Below are 23,646 nucleotides of genomic sequence, written 5' to 3' on the forward strand. Positions count from 1 at the left end.
AACTACTACAAGATATAAAAGCCGCTCGACCACAAGTCTAAAATATACTTCTCTACAAGTAACTACAAAGTCTTTATGACATTCCTACTGTCCGATGACGTACTTTAGGCTACATACTGTATTCTTGCAGCCTTGAGACGATTTTAACGTGAGGAAAAATAAGATTCTGAAGGGATTAACACATACTTTGCAGCTTGATATAATCGTGTGGGGGTAGCATTAATAACCTGAATTATTTAGAAGTGAAGAATCTTTTATTAATTGTAGGGTGATTACCGTCACATTTTTATTACACCATTACTGTAGCATAATGATTATTCCAAAACAAGTTAGGATAAGGGAAACTTTATTTATCATCAACCCTCTCGTTTAGTTTGTCTTGCGACGTAGATGATCACCTATCCGCCATGTTGGCTGGTGGTTCTACCCATAGATGGTTCTACCGAGTACCGGTGCTTCCTGTTTGTAGTACATGTTTCATATCTTCAGCCCTCTACATTGTGAAGCCTTGTTCAGTAAGGTCAGTATGTAATGAAAATGTTAAGATCATTAAAGACTAGTATAACAGTCTAAACTACGACTGATCGCCATGGTGGTAGGTAGAAGAGGCGGCCATCGTACACAAAGTGCCAAGCAGCGAGGTTTTCTGACATTTGCATCGTAGGATGGGAGATGCCTGGTAGTGGAATAGGTCGGATTTGACCCATTAGGGTTTACATTCGAGGAATGGTTCGTGTTGCTCACCTAAAGCCACTAGGGGGAGTGAAGCTAGCACACTTGACGAACATGGTAGTGGGTCTGCACAGTCGAAATGAACATAACGAACCTGAACGAGCTTAGATGGGTGTCGGATTCGAATATCATTTATTCAAGTGCCCAGGAATGACAATAGAAATACAACATGCAAAACTGTCTTCTCTTCCCTCCATGCGACGTGTTGGTGCGTGATTATAGTGGGAATATTGAAGCCTACTACGGAGAATCCGGAATATATACACAAACGTTCATGAATGCTTGTTGGCCAGTGTTCATGTTCTTCGGCCACGTGTAAATCCATCCTGTCGGGACTTAGTGGCCTAGCCCCGGAGTCTCATCGGAAACAGAAGGACCGAGCAGGGTGGAAGTGGACAAGAGAACTCTGTCGGGTCTCAGTGTGGGCTTTTTTTTTTTTTTTTTATAGTAATGTGTAGTAAGTGATAATGGTCTAGAATGTCTCCTTACACTTTAGCATAGGAGAGACTTTTTCAACTAGAATTATTATTGGGATTTTTACATGGGGGAAACCCCAAGCCAGACCTTGACATCTTATTTCCCTGCTAGGTGACTGGAGAGCGGTACCTCTCCCAGCAGCCCTGAGCTGGATAACTATCAGGCGGGGCGCGAAGTGTCGACCCTTTGGTCTCTGGTTAGACGCTCTATCGCTGAGCCACCCTGCCACCCCGAACTAGAGATATTATTCCCTCATTGTAAGAAGGCCTTCTGATCCTCAGTAAAATCGTCTGGCTGGCTGTGGTCTGAAATGAAAATAAGCTGCCGGCTTGAAGGAAAATGCTTTATCAGCAGTTCTTTGATTAAAAAAAAAAAAAAAAATCAATCGTGGTTGTCACAGCTACGAACAACTCTTTTTAGTATACTGTATAGCCGAAAAAAAAACTGGTAACCGACAACTCCGAGCGTGTGTTTTGGACCGGGTGGTTGTCAGACTCAGAGAGACGAGAGGCTGGTTCGATTGTCCAGCTGTTACTGCTGTTGCCGAAGCCTACTGTCATTTTCACAAGTGGCAATTACTTTATTATGGCTGAAGAGGTATAGTGCTTTCTGTAAATATTTAATGACTTTAAATTAGTTTTCCATATCTGCGGGACGGGCAAGCTGGCGGCTGGACGGCCGTGATAAGGGGATGACCATAGCCGGTCGTTGTCAGTCGACGACAAGGCTAATGCTTGTTTTTGCCAGCATTCGAAAGTCAAGAAGTATCATTCTTGTTCAAGTGTTCCTTGGCTTTTTAGTCGACACCTAGAAGGCTGTCACAACATCAGTTACATGCAGTTACTAATCATGTCCATGCATTTTGTAAACCGGGTTTTCTTGTTCATAGGTTTTATTTGCTACATTCCCCGATTTGTAGTTTGTTTTTGCAATGGTTCTTGCTAATTAAAGGATAGTATGCAAATAGACCCAGCTGTATAGAAGCTTTTGCTACTTTCCACCATGTCAAATTCTTACTCATGATCTTTTCCTATTAATGCAACATTTACCTTTATTTATATATATATATATATATATATATTTATATATATATATATATATATATATATGACCTTTTCTCCAAGGGAAGTTCATTTTTTTTTTTTTTTTTTTTTTTAATGTTGATGTTGGGTAAGAAAATACCAATGCAGAGCCAGTTGTTCAATGAAGAGTAAAAAAGGGAAAGAGAGGTGCACTTGTTTAATGAAGAAAATGTTATTTCCAATTATAGAGTCTGCATTGGTACTCTGATCTTATCTAGCAGTACAGTATGGATGATCTTAGTGGGGACCATGTACAATGAACCAGTTTATGAATTTCACAGTCATTTTAGACTTTAGGGTGTCAGCTCATTCCCTGCAGAGCTGACATCTTGCTACATTTATAGTACACTATAAAGTTGTAGTTAAATATTTTGATTTTAGTTTACAGATCCACCCTTAGGTGTAAGTAAATTTTTGCTTCCAGTAAGTATTAGATAACGTACAGTATAGGACTTTCATATTTCTTTGGCAGCATGGTCATATATTATTAATGGACTTTTGGAGTGTGGGGGGGTAAAATTCCCAGTTAGGTGTCATTTGCAATAAAAATGTCAGGTCAATAATAAAAAACAAATTGCAAAAAAAAAAAAGTGAATGGACATAAAAAAAAAGCAGTAATGGACCTTTAAATCTACTCAAAATGTAGGTTGCAATTATTCATGTGGAACAAGTTAAGATTCTATATGTTGTCATTCGTATATTTAACAATAAGTATGGGAAATCAAACACAGTACTGAATTATATGCTTGGTATATTTTTTAAAAAGTAATCAGTCACAACTCTGAAGCTGGGCTTTCAATAAGATTTTAAAATTTAACTACAAATTTCTCTCAGAACAGTAACATCAATATGCCTGTGCAAGGTAAGCCTAAGTGACGATAACTATAAGCTAGTACAGTACAGTGAAACTGCAAGCGACAAAATCATAAGTTGAAAACACTGATACAACACTTGTCCAACTTGGCTGTAATACTTGCTGCTAATGTTCTGTCTAGCACAGCAAGGTCTGGTTCTCTACCATGGCACATCATTCAAGAGGCCGTACTGGCATATCACTAGCACAAGACAGCACAGACCAGGCTCAGAGTAGAGAACTCAGGCATCGCACAGTGTCCCCAAATCAGAAACACAGCATTACAAATGAAGTTCAAAGTAGACCCCTCACTCTCAAGCACCACACAGTTGCTAACAGTGCCCAAAAGTCACCAACACAAACATTACAATTATGGTAGTATTTAGGGTGAAAATCTTAAGCACTGCACAAGTGTACACAATGCCCCAAATCACTAATATAAGGCAGCATAGTGTTAAAAGTAAAACTCCTTACTGTCTTCAGACACAAAATAAGTCACACACAATGCCCAAATGTCACCAGCATAGGCAACAAAATCAGGGCTCAGGATGAAGAACTCAAGCACCAAAGTAGAGGGAAAGAACTCCAGCAATAATCTGCCTCCCCTCATCCTCTTTCCTGTGAAGTAAACTTTGATTCAACTCAATGAAGCACTTTATGCCATCTCAGAGTAACTGATTTGAAGCTTAATGAAACATTCCTATTCTGACAGCTGTTTGTAGCCTCCTGGAACTTAACTGTAGAGAACAATGAAGCAGCATATACGAGTATACTGTTCTAGGACATATTGTATCAGAACATTTTTTTACCTGCTAATAATTACACATCAGACCTTTAAATTATATTGACAGCTTTGTTACAGTGATGAGCTATTTCATTCCTGCATATTACTGTACTAAATACATTAGCTACCCATTAACAGTGCAAATTATTATTATTTTTTTTATTATTATTATTATTTTTTTGAGACGACTCATATACAGTGGTGTTCAAGTCATCATCAGTGAAAGAGCTGCAGCTTTTTTTTTTTTTTTTTTTTTTTTTTTTTTTTTTAAAAGGGCCCCTCAAAAAAATGAATCAAATCATTTGGCAGTGACAAGAATAGACAACACCTGTTATTTGTTGTACAGTATGCAGTAGATTTTATTATTTGTGTTTCCTTCCTCTGTTCATTTTCTCTTAAAAAAAAAAATAAAAAAAAAAATAAAAAATCATGTTTCTGGAAATATCACCAGTATGTTTTATGCCTTACAGCACACGTGACTGATGCAATAAGTTAACCCCTTCTGTCCGGTGATGTCTTTTGTTAGATTGATTCTGCTTTCTTCCAGCAGTTTTATTCAGTTTAGGTGAGGTGTTGGTAATGAAGGTATTAAAAAAGTATGTGCTTGTATCAGAGCCCTTCAGGTTGAAAGATCTCTCCTACACTTAATAAAATTGTCTGGTGATAGCAAGAATAAAATATAAATTTATCATCAGATTGAAGGGGTTCAGTAACAATGGCTTCATCCATATCACAAAGTTAATGTGGTTTTATATGCACGTACTGTACTTTATTCAGTCAGACTTTCACAAAAGAGAGAGGCAGAATGAAGAACAGAGTAGTCTGCCATGTTACGAGTCCTCACAAATTTCAGTATTAAGTTCCTGTCTCCACTGAAGTTTGTAAATGTTTCTAATAATTTATGTTCAGTAGAAATTTATAATTACAGTACATAATAACGGTAAACACATAGCTACTGTACTCATGAGAAAGCCCAGCTCAGAGCTCTTACATCCATCCATCACCCAATCCTACATTGCCCCATGAGGAGTGTAGGAGCCCAGGGCTAGGCAGTTGGTCCTGACATTTAAGATGAGAGTGACCAGCCTTACTCATCCCTAAGTGGCATTACATGAGAATCAACCCCAACCACCCCTTGGATATAAACCTTCACCGGCTCAATCCGATTGGAGCGCAATAATTACCCACTAAACCACCAGGTGCCAAAATTTGGTTATATGGTTACCACTTAGTGTAGTAAATGGTTTCCTTGTGTACAGGAAATCATTTGACTTGTCCCTCAGTGTAGAGTCACCCACAGGCATGATTTGTAAATAAAATACTGGTACCAGAACTTGTAGAGTACCGGTACCATACTATGTTTTCATCTTTGTTTTCCTTCTAAAATGAATTATGTAATATAGTAAATGAATGCTTAAGTTATTCCTTCACCTTTTGTACTTTATATGCACAACAATGGTATGCGGAAATTGTAGAGCAAAATGCACAAAAAATATAAAACTTATAACAGCACTGAATAATAAATGTAAAAAAGTTAGTAAATACAGATCTTCCAGAAGAGTACAGTAACAATGAAACTAAAAAAAAAGCACAGTTATGATCAAGGAGAGATGTTGACCCAAGAGTTTAATGTATTATTGGGAGACTTTGGGAGGAACAATATGGTTAGGACTACTATTTTCTATACAGGACAATATTATGAATGAAAATACAGATCTAATTCAGTGGTGTTCCTTGTGTCATAGTGTGGGGTAATATATTAAACGGTTGTGATTTTGTGGGTGCTATTTTATATATCTATATCTATCTGTGTGTGTATATATATATATATATATATATATATATATATATATATATATATATATACTGTATATATATATATATATATATATATATATATATATATATATATATATATATATATATATATATATATATATATATATATATATGTAAGTGGTGGGTGGGGGCACTCACCATCCACTCACTCGATGTAGTGCGGCTGTTCGGTGTCTGCCCTTTCCTCTGCTCCATCCTTCTTTCCTTCCATCCTCTTCTGTCTTTCTTTCCTTCATTCTTTCCTTGTCTTTCTGCTTATGGGTGACTTAACACTCCCTCTTCTGTCTTTCTTTCCATCATCCTTTCCTCTTCCTTCTGTCTGTGGGTGACTCTATGCTGAGTGACAAGCCAAATGGTTTCCTGAACACTAGGAAACCATTTACTATGCTGGGTGGTAACCATATACCCAAATTTTGGCGCCTGGTGGTTTAGTGGGTGATTATTGCACTCCAGTCGGATTGAGCCGGTGAGGGTTTATATCCAAGGGATGGTTGGGGTTGATTGCTCATGTAATGCCACTCAGGGATGAGTGAGGCTGGTCACTCTCATCTTAAATGTCAGGACCAACTGCCTAGCCCCGAGCTCCTATGTTCCTCATGGGGCAATGTAGGATTGGATGATGCATGATGGATATATATATATATATATATATATATATATATGTATACGATATACATATATTTACACAGTAACCCTTCGGTATTCCAACATAATACAGCTAAAGGCATATCCGGGTAGTGCCGCTGTCCAGATAACGAACAATATCCCCCTCCTATACACATACCGAAACAACAGTACTGTTAGACTGATTTATTTACCGATAAATGTATACTTTAAGCAGCAGAAAGACCTTACCAATTCAATTCATACTCCTCCAGCTTGTTGCTATATTTTTCTGACTACTTCCAATTTGGTAAATTACTTTCCTTGCTGAAAAATTTCCTCTCTTATTCACGTCACATTTCTTAAGCCGTACCTATGATTATTTCTAGCACAATGGGAGAAACTCTGCATGCTGAAAGGTGGATTTCGTTTCCCAGTTTCCCAACTGGAGGTTAGGTTTGGTTAAATTAGTAGGTACAGTTTAGCTAGGTTAGGCCAAGTTTAGTTAAACATTTAGGTTAGAACAGTCCCTTCTGCCATTACATTAACGAATCAAACGAGTTGTCACATGAACAGCTAAAAAGAACGGGGAAACAGATTTAACAAGAAATGCTTATTTACCAACCCAGAAGTAATCAGAAAAATATAACAGACTATCAGGAAGAACTCATTTGGTAAGGTGCTTTTACTGCTTAAAGTAAAGCTTATCTTTAGCCCCCTCCATAGCAATGAGTTCAAAAATTTGCCTGCTCCCGTGGCCGGCCTCTGGACCATTTTTTCAAAATTCTAGAATCAATTTCTTTTTCTAACAGATGTGAAAAGACTCATCTAGTGCACATGGCTTCCCCCCCCCCCTTCTTCTTCCCCTAAACCCATCCCATGATTTGCTATGATTTGTGCAAGAATGAATAAAATTAGGGCGTATGTTTACATTAGCATGCAAACATTGGCGAAAACATCTAAAGTGAATGTCGGACTGTTTGGGATAGTAGAATAGGGTCGTATAAACATACCAGTGACCTTCGTTCCCTTCCCGTAATTGCTTGCAGTTTTTTATAGCTCGCCCTAACTCAGCATCACTGACACCGGTACAGTAAAGCGCTGTTCAAGGCTGGCAGCTATGAAGGGGTTAATGGAATACACTATTGTTTGTATCAGTACTCTTACACATACACATAAGAACGAACAAAAGAATGAGCAGTAAATGTACACTTAGCTTTAAGGAGCAGAAATAAATGTATGCTCAGTTGGTCCGAAATGTGTTGGGAAGAGTGATATTGAATGAAGAATGTGGGACTGAATGCTAACTTACGAGAACACATGGGATGAAAGAGTAAATTTTTTTCCGATTAGCAAACATTTTTGTTGCATTTTGTCCCCCTAAAATTGTGAAATCCATAAATTTTTGTCTAAGCATACAGCCTAGAAACCTTGCCAATTCAATTCGTATTCCTGTAGTTTGTCTTCTATATTTTTCTGACCATTTTTAGGGTGATAAGATTTCCTCCCATATTATCATCACAGTCCTTAAGCTGTATCTATGATTGTTTTCACCATAATGGAAGAAACTTAGTGTACTCAAAGGTGGTTTTCGTTTCCCAGTTGGAGCCAGGGTCAGGTTAAGTTAGGTTAAATCATTAGGTAGTTAAGCCTAGGTTATGTTAGGTTAGGTTAGGTTATCAGTCACCTCACCAAACCCCACCCCACCCCCTTGTGATGATCGAGTTGTGAGAAGGTGGTGTGGGTGGGGGTAGACTTACACTCGTTTACCTGTGGCTCGCTCACTAGCAATTGGATACTTGCTGTTTAATAAACACAGGAGCTGTTGTACAGATAATTTTATGTATTACCATACCACTGTATATGCATACAGTATATATATATATACTGTATGTATACAGTAAACTTGCAATTATCCAGTGTAATTCAGCCATGCCCTATGGCGGTTAAAGTAAAATGCCGGATATTGTATAGTACCCTCCATCGGCTCAATATTCATCGCTGAGCCAGGTATTGTGTTTCTGTCCATCTCGAACTTCCATCCTAAAAACTTTCCCATGAATAAAAGATGAAAATGAAGCATAAAATACAATAAAGTGATGATACAATACAGTAATGCAGTAACACAGCGCTGGTTGGCTACAGAGTACAAGTTGCTTGATACGCCTCAACGCCGGATATTGTGTTGGGCCGAATTTTTCAGTAATGGATAATTAATTAAGGGTTTACTGTATACAGGTACTGTATATATGGTATATCTATATCTAACGGTATATCTGTCTATCTATCTGTATGTCTATATATATATGTATATACATATATATGTATATGTAGTTTACTCTTACGGAAAACTTGTCTACCTTTACTTTTAGAAAGGGTTTCCACCGCTGAAGAATGACCGGTTATTACGAGCAGCACGTGGTGAACCAGTGGACCGTGTGCCAGTGTGGGTCATGCGGCAGGCTGGACGTTATTTACCTGGTGAGACAATAGTCAGCCATCATTTCCAACCAGTAGTCATATTTGTTTGTAAACATGGATTAATTGAAGTGATCATAAATTTCTACAGTTCATCTGCTTAAATTTGGTGGAGATTTTTGTCCTTATTGGTATTGTATTTAAATATTTTTTGTAGTTTAATGGCAGAATGAGACAAGGTTGTGGAGCTGTTTCCTCTCCATAGCACTCCATCATGACTGGCATCATATTCAGATGTTACTTGCCTGTTACCACTATGCATTTCAGATGGAGGAAACAGTAATTTTAGGCCAAGTTAAAATGAACTGTTTAGTTTCTAAAGACCCAGACACCCTAACTCTCTCACCTCCTCAGAATTCCGTGAAGTGAGAGCCCAGCATGACTTCTTCAGCATGTGCCGGTCACCCGAAATAGCGTGTCAGGTGACACTGCAGCCATTGGACCGTTTTCCCTTGGACGCAGCCATCATATTCTCAGATATCTTGGTGGTACCCCAGGCACTTGGCATGGAGGTCCAAATGAAGCCTGGTGAGGTAAGAAGACCATGCTGGTGATGTTAGAAAAGTATGGTAAATCATTGACCAAACTATTCCTCTGTTTAAGGTGTAGTTTGCCAAAACACAAAATGTTGGAAGCTCATTCTCATAGATTTTATTGTACTGGGTTTCGGTAACTTGGACTCAGGTATTGTTTGATAGGTACAACAAGCAGGCATTTATTTTGGATGAATTTAGAATGTAGCTAGGTACTGAAGAACCTGCAAAAAAAAAAATTTATACCTTGTGCATACTTGTTTTTTAATGGTACAAAAATAATGTAAAATAAGTAAATTGTAGCTCAAATGCATAGAGTCATAGTTTACAGTATGGTACCTTATAACCTCAGTAATTTGACTTGGGGTTCTGGCTTTGGTGAAATACGAGTATTTATTGTTTTTCTTAGTGTTTGTTGTGTTACTGGTTTGTTCTTTCAGGGCCCTGTGTTTCCTTCACCACTACAAGGGCCTGAGGACCTGGCTCAGTTGTGTGGACCTGGGGTGGCCTGCCCTAAATTGCAGTATGTGTTTGACGCCATCACACTCACTCGGCACCGCCTGGCGGGAAGAGCACCACTTATTGGCTTCTGTGGTGCCCCAGTTAGTACTTGGGCCTTATGCTGTGTGTAATTGAAGGCTTTGTAGCACCTTTTTCTTAATAATTTTTGTATTCCTGGTACACCTTGATATATTGTAGTCTTCATTATCTCTATTCTTAATGCCAGCAAAGTTTGGCACATTAATATAGTAGAGGAAACAAGGTTTAATGTACAAGGGAAATCACTTAGGAAGAGTGTTGCAGAGCCTTCTGTGCCACTTACAGTACATCCCTATTGCTCATCATCCCTGATGCTGCCACAATATCCCCCACATGAAAAGTAATGCATATTCATATGCTCAGATAATATACTGGATGCACTGTTGTTACAAACTATATATACTGTAATGGCTTCCAGTTAACATATTTACATATGAAAACACCAACAGTATGTAGCAAATAGCCACATCTTCCAGAACCACATAGGCTACCTGTATTCATATATACAATAAGAATACATTTGAAGAACTAGATGATGCAGTCTTGTTTAATAATTATAGCAGCTTTCCATACCTTTCTAGGTAGCATGTGTGTGTGTGGTTGTGTGAGAAAGGAGTACACAGTCAGCTGCACTTTTATTTGTTACAAAGTCCTAAAACACCCACCTAGTAATTTGAATTAACTGAAAGTATATATTTATTGATTTAATTATTTTCTCATAATTTATAATAAATAATTTGAGCAAATCTGTTGAGAGTAAAAAAAAAAAAAAAAGTGTATTTTCTTATGGTACCATATTGTTGTAGTTGATAAGCTTCTTTTTGTACATTATTGCACTGTCATCTAATGTACTGCATGTTTGCAGTGGACGATAATGGCATATATGATTGAAGGTAAAGGGTCCAAGACAATGAGCAATGCCAAATGCTGGTTGTATCGGTACCCAGAGGATAGTCACCGTCTTCTCAAGATCATCACCGACACAACCGTTGCGTACTTGGTTGGCCAGGTCAAGGCTGGGGCACAGGTAAGACTGGTATTAGTGTGCCGGCATATACTATATTGTAGTGCACTTACTCTGAGCTGACAAAGATCCCTAACTTCTTTCATATCATTGAATGGGCAGGTGTAGTCAGATTGGAGGTTTGGTATGGCTAGTGACCAAGGAGACTCATTCCTGCCTTGTAGCCAAGGCTCATTAAATTTCATCCAACAGTAACTTAACATTGAAGTTGTGACCAATTTTCCTTGAAAGCAAACTATCTATAAAATTTTGATTATCATGTCCATCCTACTGGTAGTGCCAGTGGTGTTTGTACAATAATAAACAAGTGAACCTACCACACTCCCACTAGTATTTAATCTCTTATGATTAGTTAGAGCATAAATCAGATATTCTGTTTTATACTGGGTGATCAAGACAGCAACATTTGCACACAGCCTTACTACCATTCTGATGCAGTTCATTGCATACCATCCCATATTCATATCTATCTATCTATCTATCTATCTATATATATATATTATATATATGGAGCCTCTGTGGTACAGTGGTAAAGTGTGCATTTTCATACACTGAAGAACGAGGGTTCGCGCCCCGCCAGGGTAATAAACTTTGGGAGCGTTCTTCAGGTCACGTACTGCATTGACGGACATCATGGGTGCTGTAGTTGAACCAGTGTTGCATACTATAAAGTATGCTTGCACCCAGTCAGCTTGCACAGGCCGATTACACTTGGTTCACAGACTACACACACAACCAAAGCCATTCCAGCACTACAGTACACTGACAAGCACTTCTCACCCTATATACAATCCACACCAGACAGCCTAAGCCACTTGGTAGAGATACATTGGCTGCATCGTCCCCACTTTGGTTGGGATAGGCTGGTCCTGCAGTGGACACTCAAATGGCTGATGAGATGAGATATATATATATATACAGTTATATATATATATATGTAGTGGTAGGTGGTGGTGACCATCATCCACTTTCACTTGATGTAGTGCTGCCTACTTCTTCCTTAGCCTTTATCATTCTTTTTCTGTGCCTGCCCTCCTCTCTTCCTATTTCTCCCATCTTTCCTGTCACTTCTTATTGTTTTGCTTTCCTTTACAGGTGGCTTTACATTGAGTGACAAGCCAAATGGTTTCCTGTAAGCCAAGAAACCATTTACATCGCTGGGTGGTAATCATATAACCAAACCATACGTGCTTCCTACGTATCAAGTGGGTTGGTGGAGGGTTAGTGCCCCTTCCTGTAAAACAAATAACTCAGAGTCAGATGGCCACCCCTAGAAGGATTATGGCATCAGGCAATAGATAGATAGAAAAAAAAAAAAAAAAGCATCACATTTAAAATCCTTCAAAATCACTAGCTTCATCGTCTGAGGTAGAGAACTCTCGTAGCACATCCTGAGTCTCACTGTTTACACTGTCGTCATATGGGTCCCAATCTGAATCCAGTGAGTTGGCTTTGTCTTCGTCATCAGCGTCCCACAATAAATCATCCTCTGTGCCAGCCAGTGCATCAGATATACCACACTTTTTGAAAGATTTTATCACAGTCTCTACTTTCACTTTATCCCATGAATTGATTACAAAATCACACAGCACATCAAGTGATGGCACACACATAGCCCCACCTTTTGTAAAGGATTTTTCAGCACTTATCATCCAATTATTCCATTCTTCATGCACATGATTTTTAAATGGCTTGTTCAAGCTGACATCTAGCGGTTGCATTAGAGAAGCCAAAACACCTGCCAGCTCAGTCAACACAACACCTCACATATAGTATGTAAACAAATCGGTCATTGACCTTGGTTAAACTACGGTACCAGCTACCACTACAGACGATAGTCTACATATAGTATTTACCTTATTATATGCCTCACTGATAACATACCGATAATTCAAACAATTTACCTGTAATACTTTAAGGTATGGTACCTTATTACTGGCAATACATTCTAGGTATTTAAGTCAAGGTACTATTTAATTCATTGTATTGGTATATCACCGTCTCGATTGTTTGGTGCTCACTGACCTAAACTTCACCACAGATGGTTTGGTGTTCGAGGGTCGTCTTAAATGACTGATATGAGCTAAAACCTTGAAACTCAGACTGAAATTTGGGGGTTGTCTTATCTGCCAAGTTATATGTTACATCCTTCACACTTTCACATTTCTTTCCACTGTCACTTTTACATTAATATAATGCCAGTGTTGTGGTAGGTGGGGGCGCTCACCATCCACTCACTTGATGTAGTGCTGCTCTCGGGTGTCTGCCCTTTCTTCTCCTCCATCCTTCTTTCCTTCCATCCTCTTCTGTCATTCTTTCCTTCATTCTTTCCTCGTTCTTCTGTCTTCGGGTGACTTTACACTCCCTCTTGTCATTCTTTCCTATTCCTTCTGCTTGTGGGTGACTCTATACTGAGTGACAAGCCAAATGGTTTCCTGTACACCAGGAATCCATTTACCATGCTGGATGGTAACCATATAACCAAATTTTGGTGCCTGGTGGTTTAGTGGGTAATTACGGCGCTCCAGTCGGATTGAGCCTTTGAAGGTTTATATCCAAAGGGTGGTTGGGGTTTATTGCTCACATAAAGCCACTCAGGGATGAATGAGGCTGGTCACTCTCATCTTAAGTGTCAGGACCAACTTGCCTAGCCCCGGGCTCCTACGCTTCTCATGGGGAAACGTAGGATAGGATGATGGATGGATGGGTGGATATATACTCCTCAGTCCTAATCTTCCATCTCATATAACATTCCTCAGTCCTGATCTTCCATCCATCCATCATCCAATCCTACGTTGCCCCATGAGGAGCGTGGAAGCCCGGGGCCAGGCAGTTGGTCCTGACATTTAAGATGAGAGTGACCAGCCTCTTTCATCCCTGAGTAGCATTACATGAGCAATAAACCCCAATCATCCCTTGGATATAAACCTTCACCGGCTCAATCCGACTGTAGCACAATAATTACCCACTAAACCACCAGGTGCCAAAATTTGGTTATATGGTTACCACCCGGCATACTAAATGGTTTCCTGGTGTACAGGAAACCATTTGGCTTGTCCCTCTGTGTAGAGTCACCCACAGGCAGAAGGGAGAGGAAAGAATGAAGGAATGAAAGACAGAAGAGGGCGTGTAAAGTCACCTGTAGGGAGAAGGAAGAGAAAAGAATGAAGGAAAAAAAGACAGAAGAAGATGGAAGGAAACAAGGATGGAGGAGAGGACAGGGCAGACACCCGAGAGCAGCACTACATTGAGTGAGTGGATGATGGGCGCCCCCACCTACCTAATCTTTCGTTTTCGTTTCGTTTTCGTTTTTAAAGGCTCCAACATGCTTGCATGTGTCGGCCTTGGTCACCTAATGGCGGCTCTCCATGCTGCACGATCCATTGCAGCCTCCCTGTTCAGTCCCTTAACCCTAAGGTCACACTTAATGACCTCATCCCATGTCTTTCTCGGTCTACCCCTCATAACCCCACCCCCAATATTAACACTTCTCACCTTCCTCACCCAACTATCATCCCCCATCCTCTCCACATGTCCAAACCACCTCAATCTACCTCTCCTCATCACAACACCAATACACTCCAGTCCCATCCTACCTCTCAACTCTTCCATTGTAAACCCAGCCCCTCCAGGCCTTGGACACAGGGATGCACTGCACATCCACCTAATCATTGTCATTTCTGTACGTCTGAGCCGGCGAATGTCTTCCTCCTTCACTGCCCAGGTCTCACTGCCATACAGCATTACACTCCTAACACACGCTGCATACAAAGACCCCTTAGCACGTAGGGAGAGCCCCCTCAATGTCAGGAGAGGCAAGAGCTCCCTGAACTTCTTCCAACCACTTCTCACCCTAGCCACAGAGCTACCTCCAGCCCCACCTCCAGCACACAACATGTCTCCTAAATAACAAAACTCTTCCACACACTCAAGAGATTCACCAGCAAGTTCAATTCTTTCACGTCTGACGATCTCCACCTGCTCACCCCGGCACGCCGTACACATAAAATCAGCATTATCTCGCAGTCTACCTCTGATACCACTACATCTCTCATGCACCCATTTATCACACGCACCGCACATGATGGAATTACTTCCCACGCCCTTGTGGCAAACTGCACATGGGCACTCTCCCTCGTCTTTGACAGTACCGCCACCAACCCTAGATATCATCACTTTTGTTTTATCTGCATTTCATCTCATATAATACTCCTCAGTCCTAATCTTCCATCTCATATAATACTCCTCATTCCAGCATGTACTTCTCATACACTACTTTTTAATCCTAACCTTCCATCTCATGTGCTACTTCTTAATTTAACTCTTCCATCTCATCATTTGTACTGCTTACCTCTCCTTCCTCCATATGGAGTGCCTGTGATGTAACCCTTAAAATTGATTCCAGTTGCTGCAGGTGTTTGAGTCCCATGCAGAGCACCTGGATCTTGGTCTCTTTGAGGAGTTTGCACTGCCATACCTGAAGCGCATCTGTGATGAGGTGAAGGATCAGGTGGCAACTCTTGGCCTTCCAGATATACCAATGGTGAGTCAAATTTATTATATACTAAGTACATCTGTTCAAACAATGGCAAATCATGTCATTACATACCATACTGAGGGCATCACTCCAAATAGTAATTCCATATCATATGTCATAGATTATTGGAAAATATTTAAAGTCAGTGGGATGGCTGTGAGGGATGGTACCTGTTGGTGCTTGATTTGTCATGTCATTAGGCTTAGGCTTCACACAAGCTCATCTAAACAGGTAGTGGTAATCCTGATCGTAAGCCTAACAGTGAGTAGGAAAATTGAGGTAGTGATATCATGCTCATTGGTGACACTTTCACATATGTGTTTCACAGAAATTACCTTAAATGTAGGTACCGGTACTTTACCATAGATGTGCAAGTCACATTTCTGCAAGATGACATAAAGCCAGTACTGTACAGTCTGTGCAGTGCCATTGTATAAAAGAAATGAAACATCTGGTCAGAATAGGTTCACGGGACAGTCAGTAAACCATCATTTACTGCAAATTCCAAACTAAGCATTTAACCCAGTACTGTTCCTGTATGGGGGATGTTGATCCTGTACCAGATCACCGAACAGAAGACAGTGGAAGGTGGCAGGGATGCCATACGGTCCCAGAATAGTGACTTACAGAACAGCAGTAGTGTTTTGGGTAGGTCCTCCCATCCACGCAGAACCCATCATCAGTTGTAGATTGAATGGGCATATAATAAGAGAGATCCACCAGTAAGACCGACAACTTTGTTCACCCCAAGCAGAGTCACAGGGTTTGGAACTGCTGCTGCTCGTTAAAACAAATGAAGACATCAAAACATCAGCAACTTATGAGGAAGGATATTTTGCCTTGTGTGGTGGTATGACTGGAAACAAGCAGCCATGCACCCACTTAGCTTGCTTGAGTCTGCAGTGATCCTCCCATCACTGTTTATAATGCCTGCGTCTTGTCAGAAGTAGCCCAAGGCCTTTTGCTAAAGGGTGTCCCCAAATGAGTGAGTGTAGAGTGAAAAAATTTAATGATGTGCATTGGAAATCGTACTTTACATAGCAATAGCTATTTGGTATTGTAGTGTATATCAACATGTAGTAGTCTCACATTATTTTTAAAACTCATACAATGTACACATAATCTTTTAGAAGCAGAATTATATGGTGAGTACGGTAATACGTTATACTGATTAGCATCCACCCTTTTAGATAGTGTTCCCAAAGGGTGGTCACTATGCACTAAGTCAGCTGGGGCGGCTGAGGTATGAAGTGGTGGGTGTGGACTGGACAGTGGAGCCAACCGTTGCACGACAACTGGTTGGGCCTGACAAGACACTTCAGGGCAATCTTGACCCGTGTGCTCTCTATGCTGACCCGGTGAGTGTTGATATGTGGTTTGTTTTGTGTGGTTTGATTATGTGGTACACTTTTGTAAATGTAACATCATAGCCATCATACTAATCCATTTTCCAGTGTACATGTTGTAGGCAGGATCCAGAAACTGAAAATTAATGCACACACACACACACACACACACACACACACACACACACACACACACACACACACACACACACACACACACACACACACACACACACACACACACACACACACACACACACACACACACACACACACACACACACACACACACACACACACACACACACACACACACACACACACACACACACACACACACACACACACACACACACACACACACACACACACACACACACACACACACACACACACACACACACACACACACACACACACACACACACACACACACACACACACACACACACACACACACACACACACACACACACACACACACACACACACACACACACACACACACACACACACACACACACACACACACACACACACACACACACACACACACACACACACACACACACACACACACACACACACACACACACACACACACACACACACACACACACACACACACACACACACACACACACACACACACACACACACACACACACACACACACACACACACACACACACACACACACACACACACACACACACACACACACACACACACACACACACACACACACACACACACACACACACACACACACACACACACACACACACACACACACACACACACACACACACACAAAAAGTTCCAAATGAAATGAACCATACATCCATTCAAGCCTTCAAAATTCTTGACGGCATGTACAGGTAAACAGTGTACAAAATGTGTTTTTGTCACTTACAGAAACCTGAGAGTTAGAATCATTCATTTCATTGCCATGTTTAACCCCCCTGATGCCGGGCTTCTTGCACCCTATCCCCGAACCTCAACTAGACTTATTTTCGTAATTTGGATTATAAAGAAAAAAAAAATCAGTTACAAATGATACAAACATACAGAAAAAGTGCGTACTTACCCTCGGCTGGTGTATGTTTACTGATGTGTGGGTGGCTTACTGCAGTCAGTACACGTGTATCTGCCGCTCTAGGCACCTCTCCCCCATCACCCCCACCTGGCCCTACCTGTTCCAGCTAGCCTCTCCCTGCACCCTCAGGCACACAAGAGAGTCCACCACACCACTCTTAGTGAGTTTGGCGTTCTCTTAAATTGAATCATGCCTGCCACATATGAAAACATCCTCAGACATGAACCGACACTTGTTAACCATAAGTCCTCAGACGTGAACTGGTGTCGGGTTTAAGGAGAGATGCAGCCTCTGTCTTGTAAATTGTTTCTCATACATCATCCAGTCATTTCTCCCCTTCAGTAAGTGTGGCTAGAAAGTTATTATATTGAAGGAATTATAAGTCTTATTCAAGAAGTGAACGTAACTACAATTCATGTGCTTGGCAGATTTTCGTCCTTTTATATCCTTTTTCCCATAGTTCAGTGTCTTAATAAAAGGAAGAGATGGCCCTGCATCCATTCAACAGCACTTCTTCATGGCTGGCACCATGTTCTAGTGTTAATTTCTTGTTATAGTTCAGCAATCAAGATGGAGAGATAGAAGTTTTATGCCTATTTAAAATGAACAAAGAGTACTTGCAGCACATCACACTAAATCATTCACCATGATAACTGCATAGCCTTGATGTTATTATGTTGGAAGATTGCCAGGGTGGGGGTGTGGGGGGCTTTGTGCTGTGTCCTGATGTAGTATCAGTGTATTAATGCCATTTTATCAACGTTTAGGCACCCTGTGGTGTAGTAGAGGTAAAGCACTCAATCTGGATGTGACCAGGTGCAGTTATTTTGAGGATTGGTTGGGGTTATTTGTTCACATATTGCTGCAACAAGGCAAACAATTGGTCACTCTTGCCTCTTAAATGTCTGGATTGAGTAGCTTAACCTCGGGTCCATATGTTCCTGATGGGGCAGTACTGGATTAGGTGATGGATGGGTGTAGAAAATTTAGTTACAGCATGCCCCTAGATAAGATCATGGATTGTTGGATTAAAGTAATTGTTAAACAGTGAACACAGCCATTTACCCTGATGATGCTACATGATTTTATTCAGCTCACAGAAACCCACCATTAATTAGTGAGTTTTAAATTAAGCTTTTGAAATTTACTACAATGAATGCTTGTGGATTGGGTTCTGAGGAAATGTTTGACAGGAAAATTACAGTTTGGGTGATGCTTGCATTGGAAGAAATCTGACTCCTACAGTTTGAATGGGGTGTTATGAGTCCTTAATGAAGTTAGTTTGGTTACTTATTAATTTAGCTGATATAATTTTCAGAAAGCCATTGATGAGGCAGTGAAGGACATGGTTGACAAGTTTGGGAGGGATAAGTACATTGCTAACCTGGGCCATGGGATGTACCCAGACATGGATCCACAGAGTCTGGCCGCTTTTGTGACAGCTGTCCACAAGCACACTACGTAAGTCCCTCGTATTTAAATACAGTACAACTATTTGTCACTTGTAACATCTTTAGGCTTGAACTGAGCTGCTGCTGTTAGGGTTACCACTGTCTTCAGTGCACACAGGGTAAGTGTAAAGCATTACAGCATAAGTAAGATAAGGTTAATTGATATTTGGTTGGACAGGTGAAGATGGTTAGGTTTCCATAGGTGGGTTAAATTAAAGTTTAATTTCACACAAATGACTAATGATTATGGTTAGGTTAAATTTCTACATGCTAGCTGTGGGTAGGTTAGATTTTAGCAGGTCGGTAGATGGGGGCACTCACCATCCACTCACTCAACATAGTGCTGCTTTGGGTGTTTGCCCATTCCTCTCGTCCTTCCTTCCCCTTCTGTCTTTCTTTCCTTCATTCTTTCCTCTTCCTTCTGCCTGTGGGTGACTACACTGAATGACAAGCCAAATGGTTTCCTGTATACCAGGAAGCCATGCTGGGTGGTAACCATCTAACCAAATGATGGCACCTGGTGGTTTAGTGGGTAATTGAAGCGCTCAAACTAGATTCAGCCTGTGGGGGTTTATATCCAGGGGGTGGCTGGGGTTTATTGCTCACATAATGCAACTCAGGGATGAGTGAGGCTGGTCACTCTAATCTTAAATGTCAGAACCAACTTGCCTAGCCCCGGGCCCCTATACTTCTCATGGGACAACACAGTATTGGATGATGGATGGCTAGGGCTAGGTTAGACTTCACTAAACTGGCCGATGGGCAGGCTAAATTTCTCTTAACAGGTTATGCTTGGTTTATTGCCTTAGGCTTGCTCATGATACCACAGACTAGATAAAGCAGCTAATATCAGATATCATAAATGAGGCATCTCACAGAAGATAGGTGATATAACCAAAAGTTATGTTGCACAGAAATGTTAGTAATGTACACCACAGCTATATGCAACCCAGTTTGAACAAATTAAAACTATTGTATTAATCCAGGCATGGAGTCAAAATACACAGTATTAAAAGTATGCCCATCACATAATGTATTGCACTATAGTTGCAGCGCTTGACTCTGAGGTTGTCATTATTGTACCCTGGCAACCTACCATTCAAAAGTGCATCTGATTTCGTATCATATTATACCATCCATCCATCCATCCATCATCCAATCCTACATTGCCCCATGAGGAGCGTAGGAGCCTGGGGCTAGGCAATTGGCCCCGACATATAAGATGAGAGTGACCAGCCTCACTCATCCCTGAGTGGCATTACATGAGCAATCAACCATCATATTATACACGAATCATATTATGCACAAATATATTATAGGCGAATATTATTATACATGAACATACACAAATTACACACGTCTTATATTATGCACGAAATCAGACGCACTTTTGAATGGTAGGTTGCCAGGGCACGATAATAACAACCTCAGAGTCACACGCCGCGACTATTGTCCTCATTTTCGGTTACATAAGGTTTAAAAATTTGACTTTTTTTCTTACCATTTGGATAGTATCTAATGGTCCAGCCTTTATTATGAATCACCATTTGCTGAACTCTAAGCATGGAATCAGACAGACTCCAGAAGTATTCCATACCTAGATCTTGGGCCCTTATTTTCTTGATGGCTTCTGTCAGTTGGGCACAGATGAGGAATCCAGAGAAATTAGCTTCTTTTCTTATATGACCAAGTATTCTCACTTGTATACTAGTAAGAACTGTTCCCTGGCCATCCAGAACCTGAATGTTCCTATCACTGACCCACTTTAGCACTTTCTTGGACAAGTGGCTAACGTAGTGGTGTCAGCCATGATTGTCAAAAGCTATAAAAAAATGCTGCTCTAACACTTGCAACTACTGATCACTATTTGTTGTAACATTCCATGGGAGGAGATGCAAACCACCGTTCACATTCACACCATTAAAACAGTCCATCTAAAAAAAAATGGCCCAGGTGTTTCACAGTTTTCTGGGTGTAACGATGGTCATAACTGCTCATTGACTGAGGACTCCTCACCTGAGCACCACTCACTTGAACACACTGAAATGAGATCTTATCATTCCACATGTTTTTTGCCCACTGCTTTGGTGTCCATTGTTGGTATCTGTGGACAAAACTAAGACAAGCATTCCACAACTTTTAAGTGAAGAGGGGTTTCTTGGTAACATAGAAATGGCAAATTAAGCTCCGTTTGAAGATGATGTTGAATGGTGCAGATCCCATGAGATTAGGGTGGTTTCTTTGTAACTCTGATTCTGTTATGCTAGGAGTTTTGAGTACTTGAAGAATGTCTGAGGCCAGTCTTGCTTGGATAATCATAACGTGGTTTTGTTGGCATTTGAGCTGGCAGCTAAGACCTGCAGCTTTCAGTGTGTGGATGGTAGCAGGGTTACACTCACACTTGATGGCAGTTTCATTAACAGGGACCTTTTCTTTAAGTAAAGTAAGGTATTTGTTTTTTTCTTCATGTGACATGTTAGTCCAAGACTTCTTAAGTGAGTGCCCTGAAGACTAGGGAGTTCTGCGAAAACAGTGGTAAACCTGTTGAACAGGACTGGGAGCAACACACATACAACCTCCCATCCTGGCCACCCCATGGCACTGAGACTGGTGGCAGGCAGAGCAATGCAGTTGGTCTAGGAGAGATACCAAGTACATCCAGATATTTTTTGGTGAATTTTAGAGGTTGGAAATGTTGGTGTTTTCAACCAGTTTAGACATACACAAACAGTTACAGGGAAGCACAGTCTTACATTATGGTACATGATACTTGGTTGGTGGACTGGGGTAGGCTTAACCACTGTCTCTTATGCTTAACTACTTTTTACCGCTATGGGTATCTTCGTCTCTTCCTTGTGGGCACCACATCACCTTCACTGTTAGTGCTGTTGGAACTTATAACAGCATAAACTGAGCAGACAAAAAAATGCAGTAGTGTGAATGTGAGTGTAAATACTGTCACAGTGCATAACTTTCTTAGAACTGAGGATTTATGCCCATTCTGTTTAACGAAAGGCAGCGGCAGGTGTCAATAGTGTCTCAGTGGCTGTGAGACCTTGGCTAGCTCATCCTTGATGCTGCATAAACCTTCAACATGGTGTACATGTTATGATATTGTCACAGTGAGGCTTCACTTACATCTTCTAGATGGTCATGTTGCCCTTATCCATTCTCACAGCATGGTTTTGCATTTTTCACTGTCTCAGGTAACAGATAAAGAAAAATAGTGAAATTGTTGTTCTTGCCTTTCTTCCAAGAGATACCTCAAATGACCATAACCTTTGTTTATTAAGTTAAAACTTGCCAAAATTTTTTTTTTTTTTTTCCAGCTGTGCAGATCCTTTTTAATAAGTATTAAAAATATTTTTAAAATATCCAAATTTCAGAAAATCCTAGATGACTGTCACCAGAAAGTCGGTAAGTGCATTACATTTCCAACCTGCGCCACAGGATGTTCCAAGACGATTATCTTTCACCACGTGGCGGCCTTTGTGGCAGCTGCCCACTTCACTCCCAGTGAGCCTTCCTTGCTCACACTCTTCTTAGACTGTGATAGTTTGCGCAGTATTTTGCTTCCAATGTAAATATATACTGTACTTGTAGAGTATCATAGAACTAGCATAGCACAATGCACATAGCACACCAGTACACATAATTTTTGTTCTTAGGTTATACAATAAGTCCTTCTTCAATGTGGAATTCTTCAACATCAATTTGACTGTACATGAGGAAGTATGATTACCATATTTAGGGAGACTGTTGTTTAAATTCTGAATTGACAGTTTAGATTGGTGTGTTCAGCATACCGGTATTTGACAATTGTTTTTTACCACCAATGCTCCCCCTATCCTCAGTACACTTATGTTGACATCGTTTCATCTTTCTCCGTGAACTTTGAAATATTAGTTTCTTATCCTGTAAGTAACAGTGCTTCATAAACTGAGCATTGCCACTTCAGATTTGGGAAAAGTATCAAGTGTTGACATTGGCTGAGATTTTCATATTATACAAGCTTAAGGGCAGCATACATTTGTTACCTATGTACAGTATACCTCCAAGTTAAGATGGTTCTTTTTGGAACTATTAAAATTACAACATTAAAGAAGTTAAGCAACTTTCATTTCTCTCGTATTTGTATTTACGTCAAGGTTTCGCCATTCAGAGTTAATGAAGTATACAAGAGAGAAAATATAACGAGTTGCATTATTAATGATGTTTATTGCATCAGCTTGGTCTAATATGATCAGGGATTCACCCTCATATGGATC

General features: G+C 40.4%; 1 protein-coding gene across 1 annotated transcript; it reads left to right on the forward strand.

Moving 5' to 3' along the window:
- Positions 1 to 1,703: 1,703 nt before the first annotated feature.
- Urod (uroporphyrinogen decarboxylase) lies at positions 1,704 to 23,242 on the forward strand. The gene is made up of 9 exons (XM_080280429.1): positions 1,704 to 1,806; positions 8,743 to 8,851; positions 9,203 to 9,381; positions 9,822 to 9,983; positions 10,787 to 10,948; positions 15,351 to 15,488; positions 16,673 to 16,840; positions 19,246 to 19,388; positions 22,765 to 23,242. Exons 1-9 carry the CDS (start codon positions 1,795 to 1,797, stop codon positions 22,772 to 22,774), a joined length of 1,083 nt encoding a protein of 360 aa, XP_080136555.1. The 5' UTR covers positions 1,704 to 1,794; the 3' UTR covers positions 22,775 to 23,242.
- The last annotated feature ends 404 nt before the right edge of the window (positions 23,243 to 23,646 follow it).

The sequence above is a fragment of the Coenobita brevimanus genome, chromosome 84 (genome assembly GCF_032717465.1).
Source record: "Coenobita brevimanus isolate Jiangsu-jjx chromosome 84, ASM3271746v2, whole genome shotgun sequence".
Lineage (NCBI taxonomy): Eukaryota > Metazoa > Arthropoda > Malacostraca > Decapoda > Coenobitidae > Coenobita > Coenobita brevimanus.

Excerpts from the sequence above, each read along its gene's own strand:
- Urod (XM_080280429.1), top strand. Across the intron at positions 8,852-9,202 it reads GGCTGGACGTTATTTACCTG|AATTCCGTGAAGTGAGAGCC; the intron begins GTGAGACAATAG and ends TCACCTCCTCAG. Across the intron at positions 10,949-15,350 it reads AGGTCAAGGCTGGGGCACAG|TTGCTGCAGGTGTTTGAGTC; the intron begins GTAAGACTGGTA and ends AATTGATTCCAG.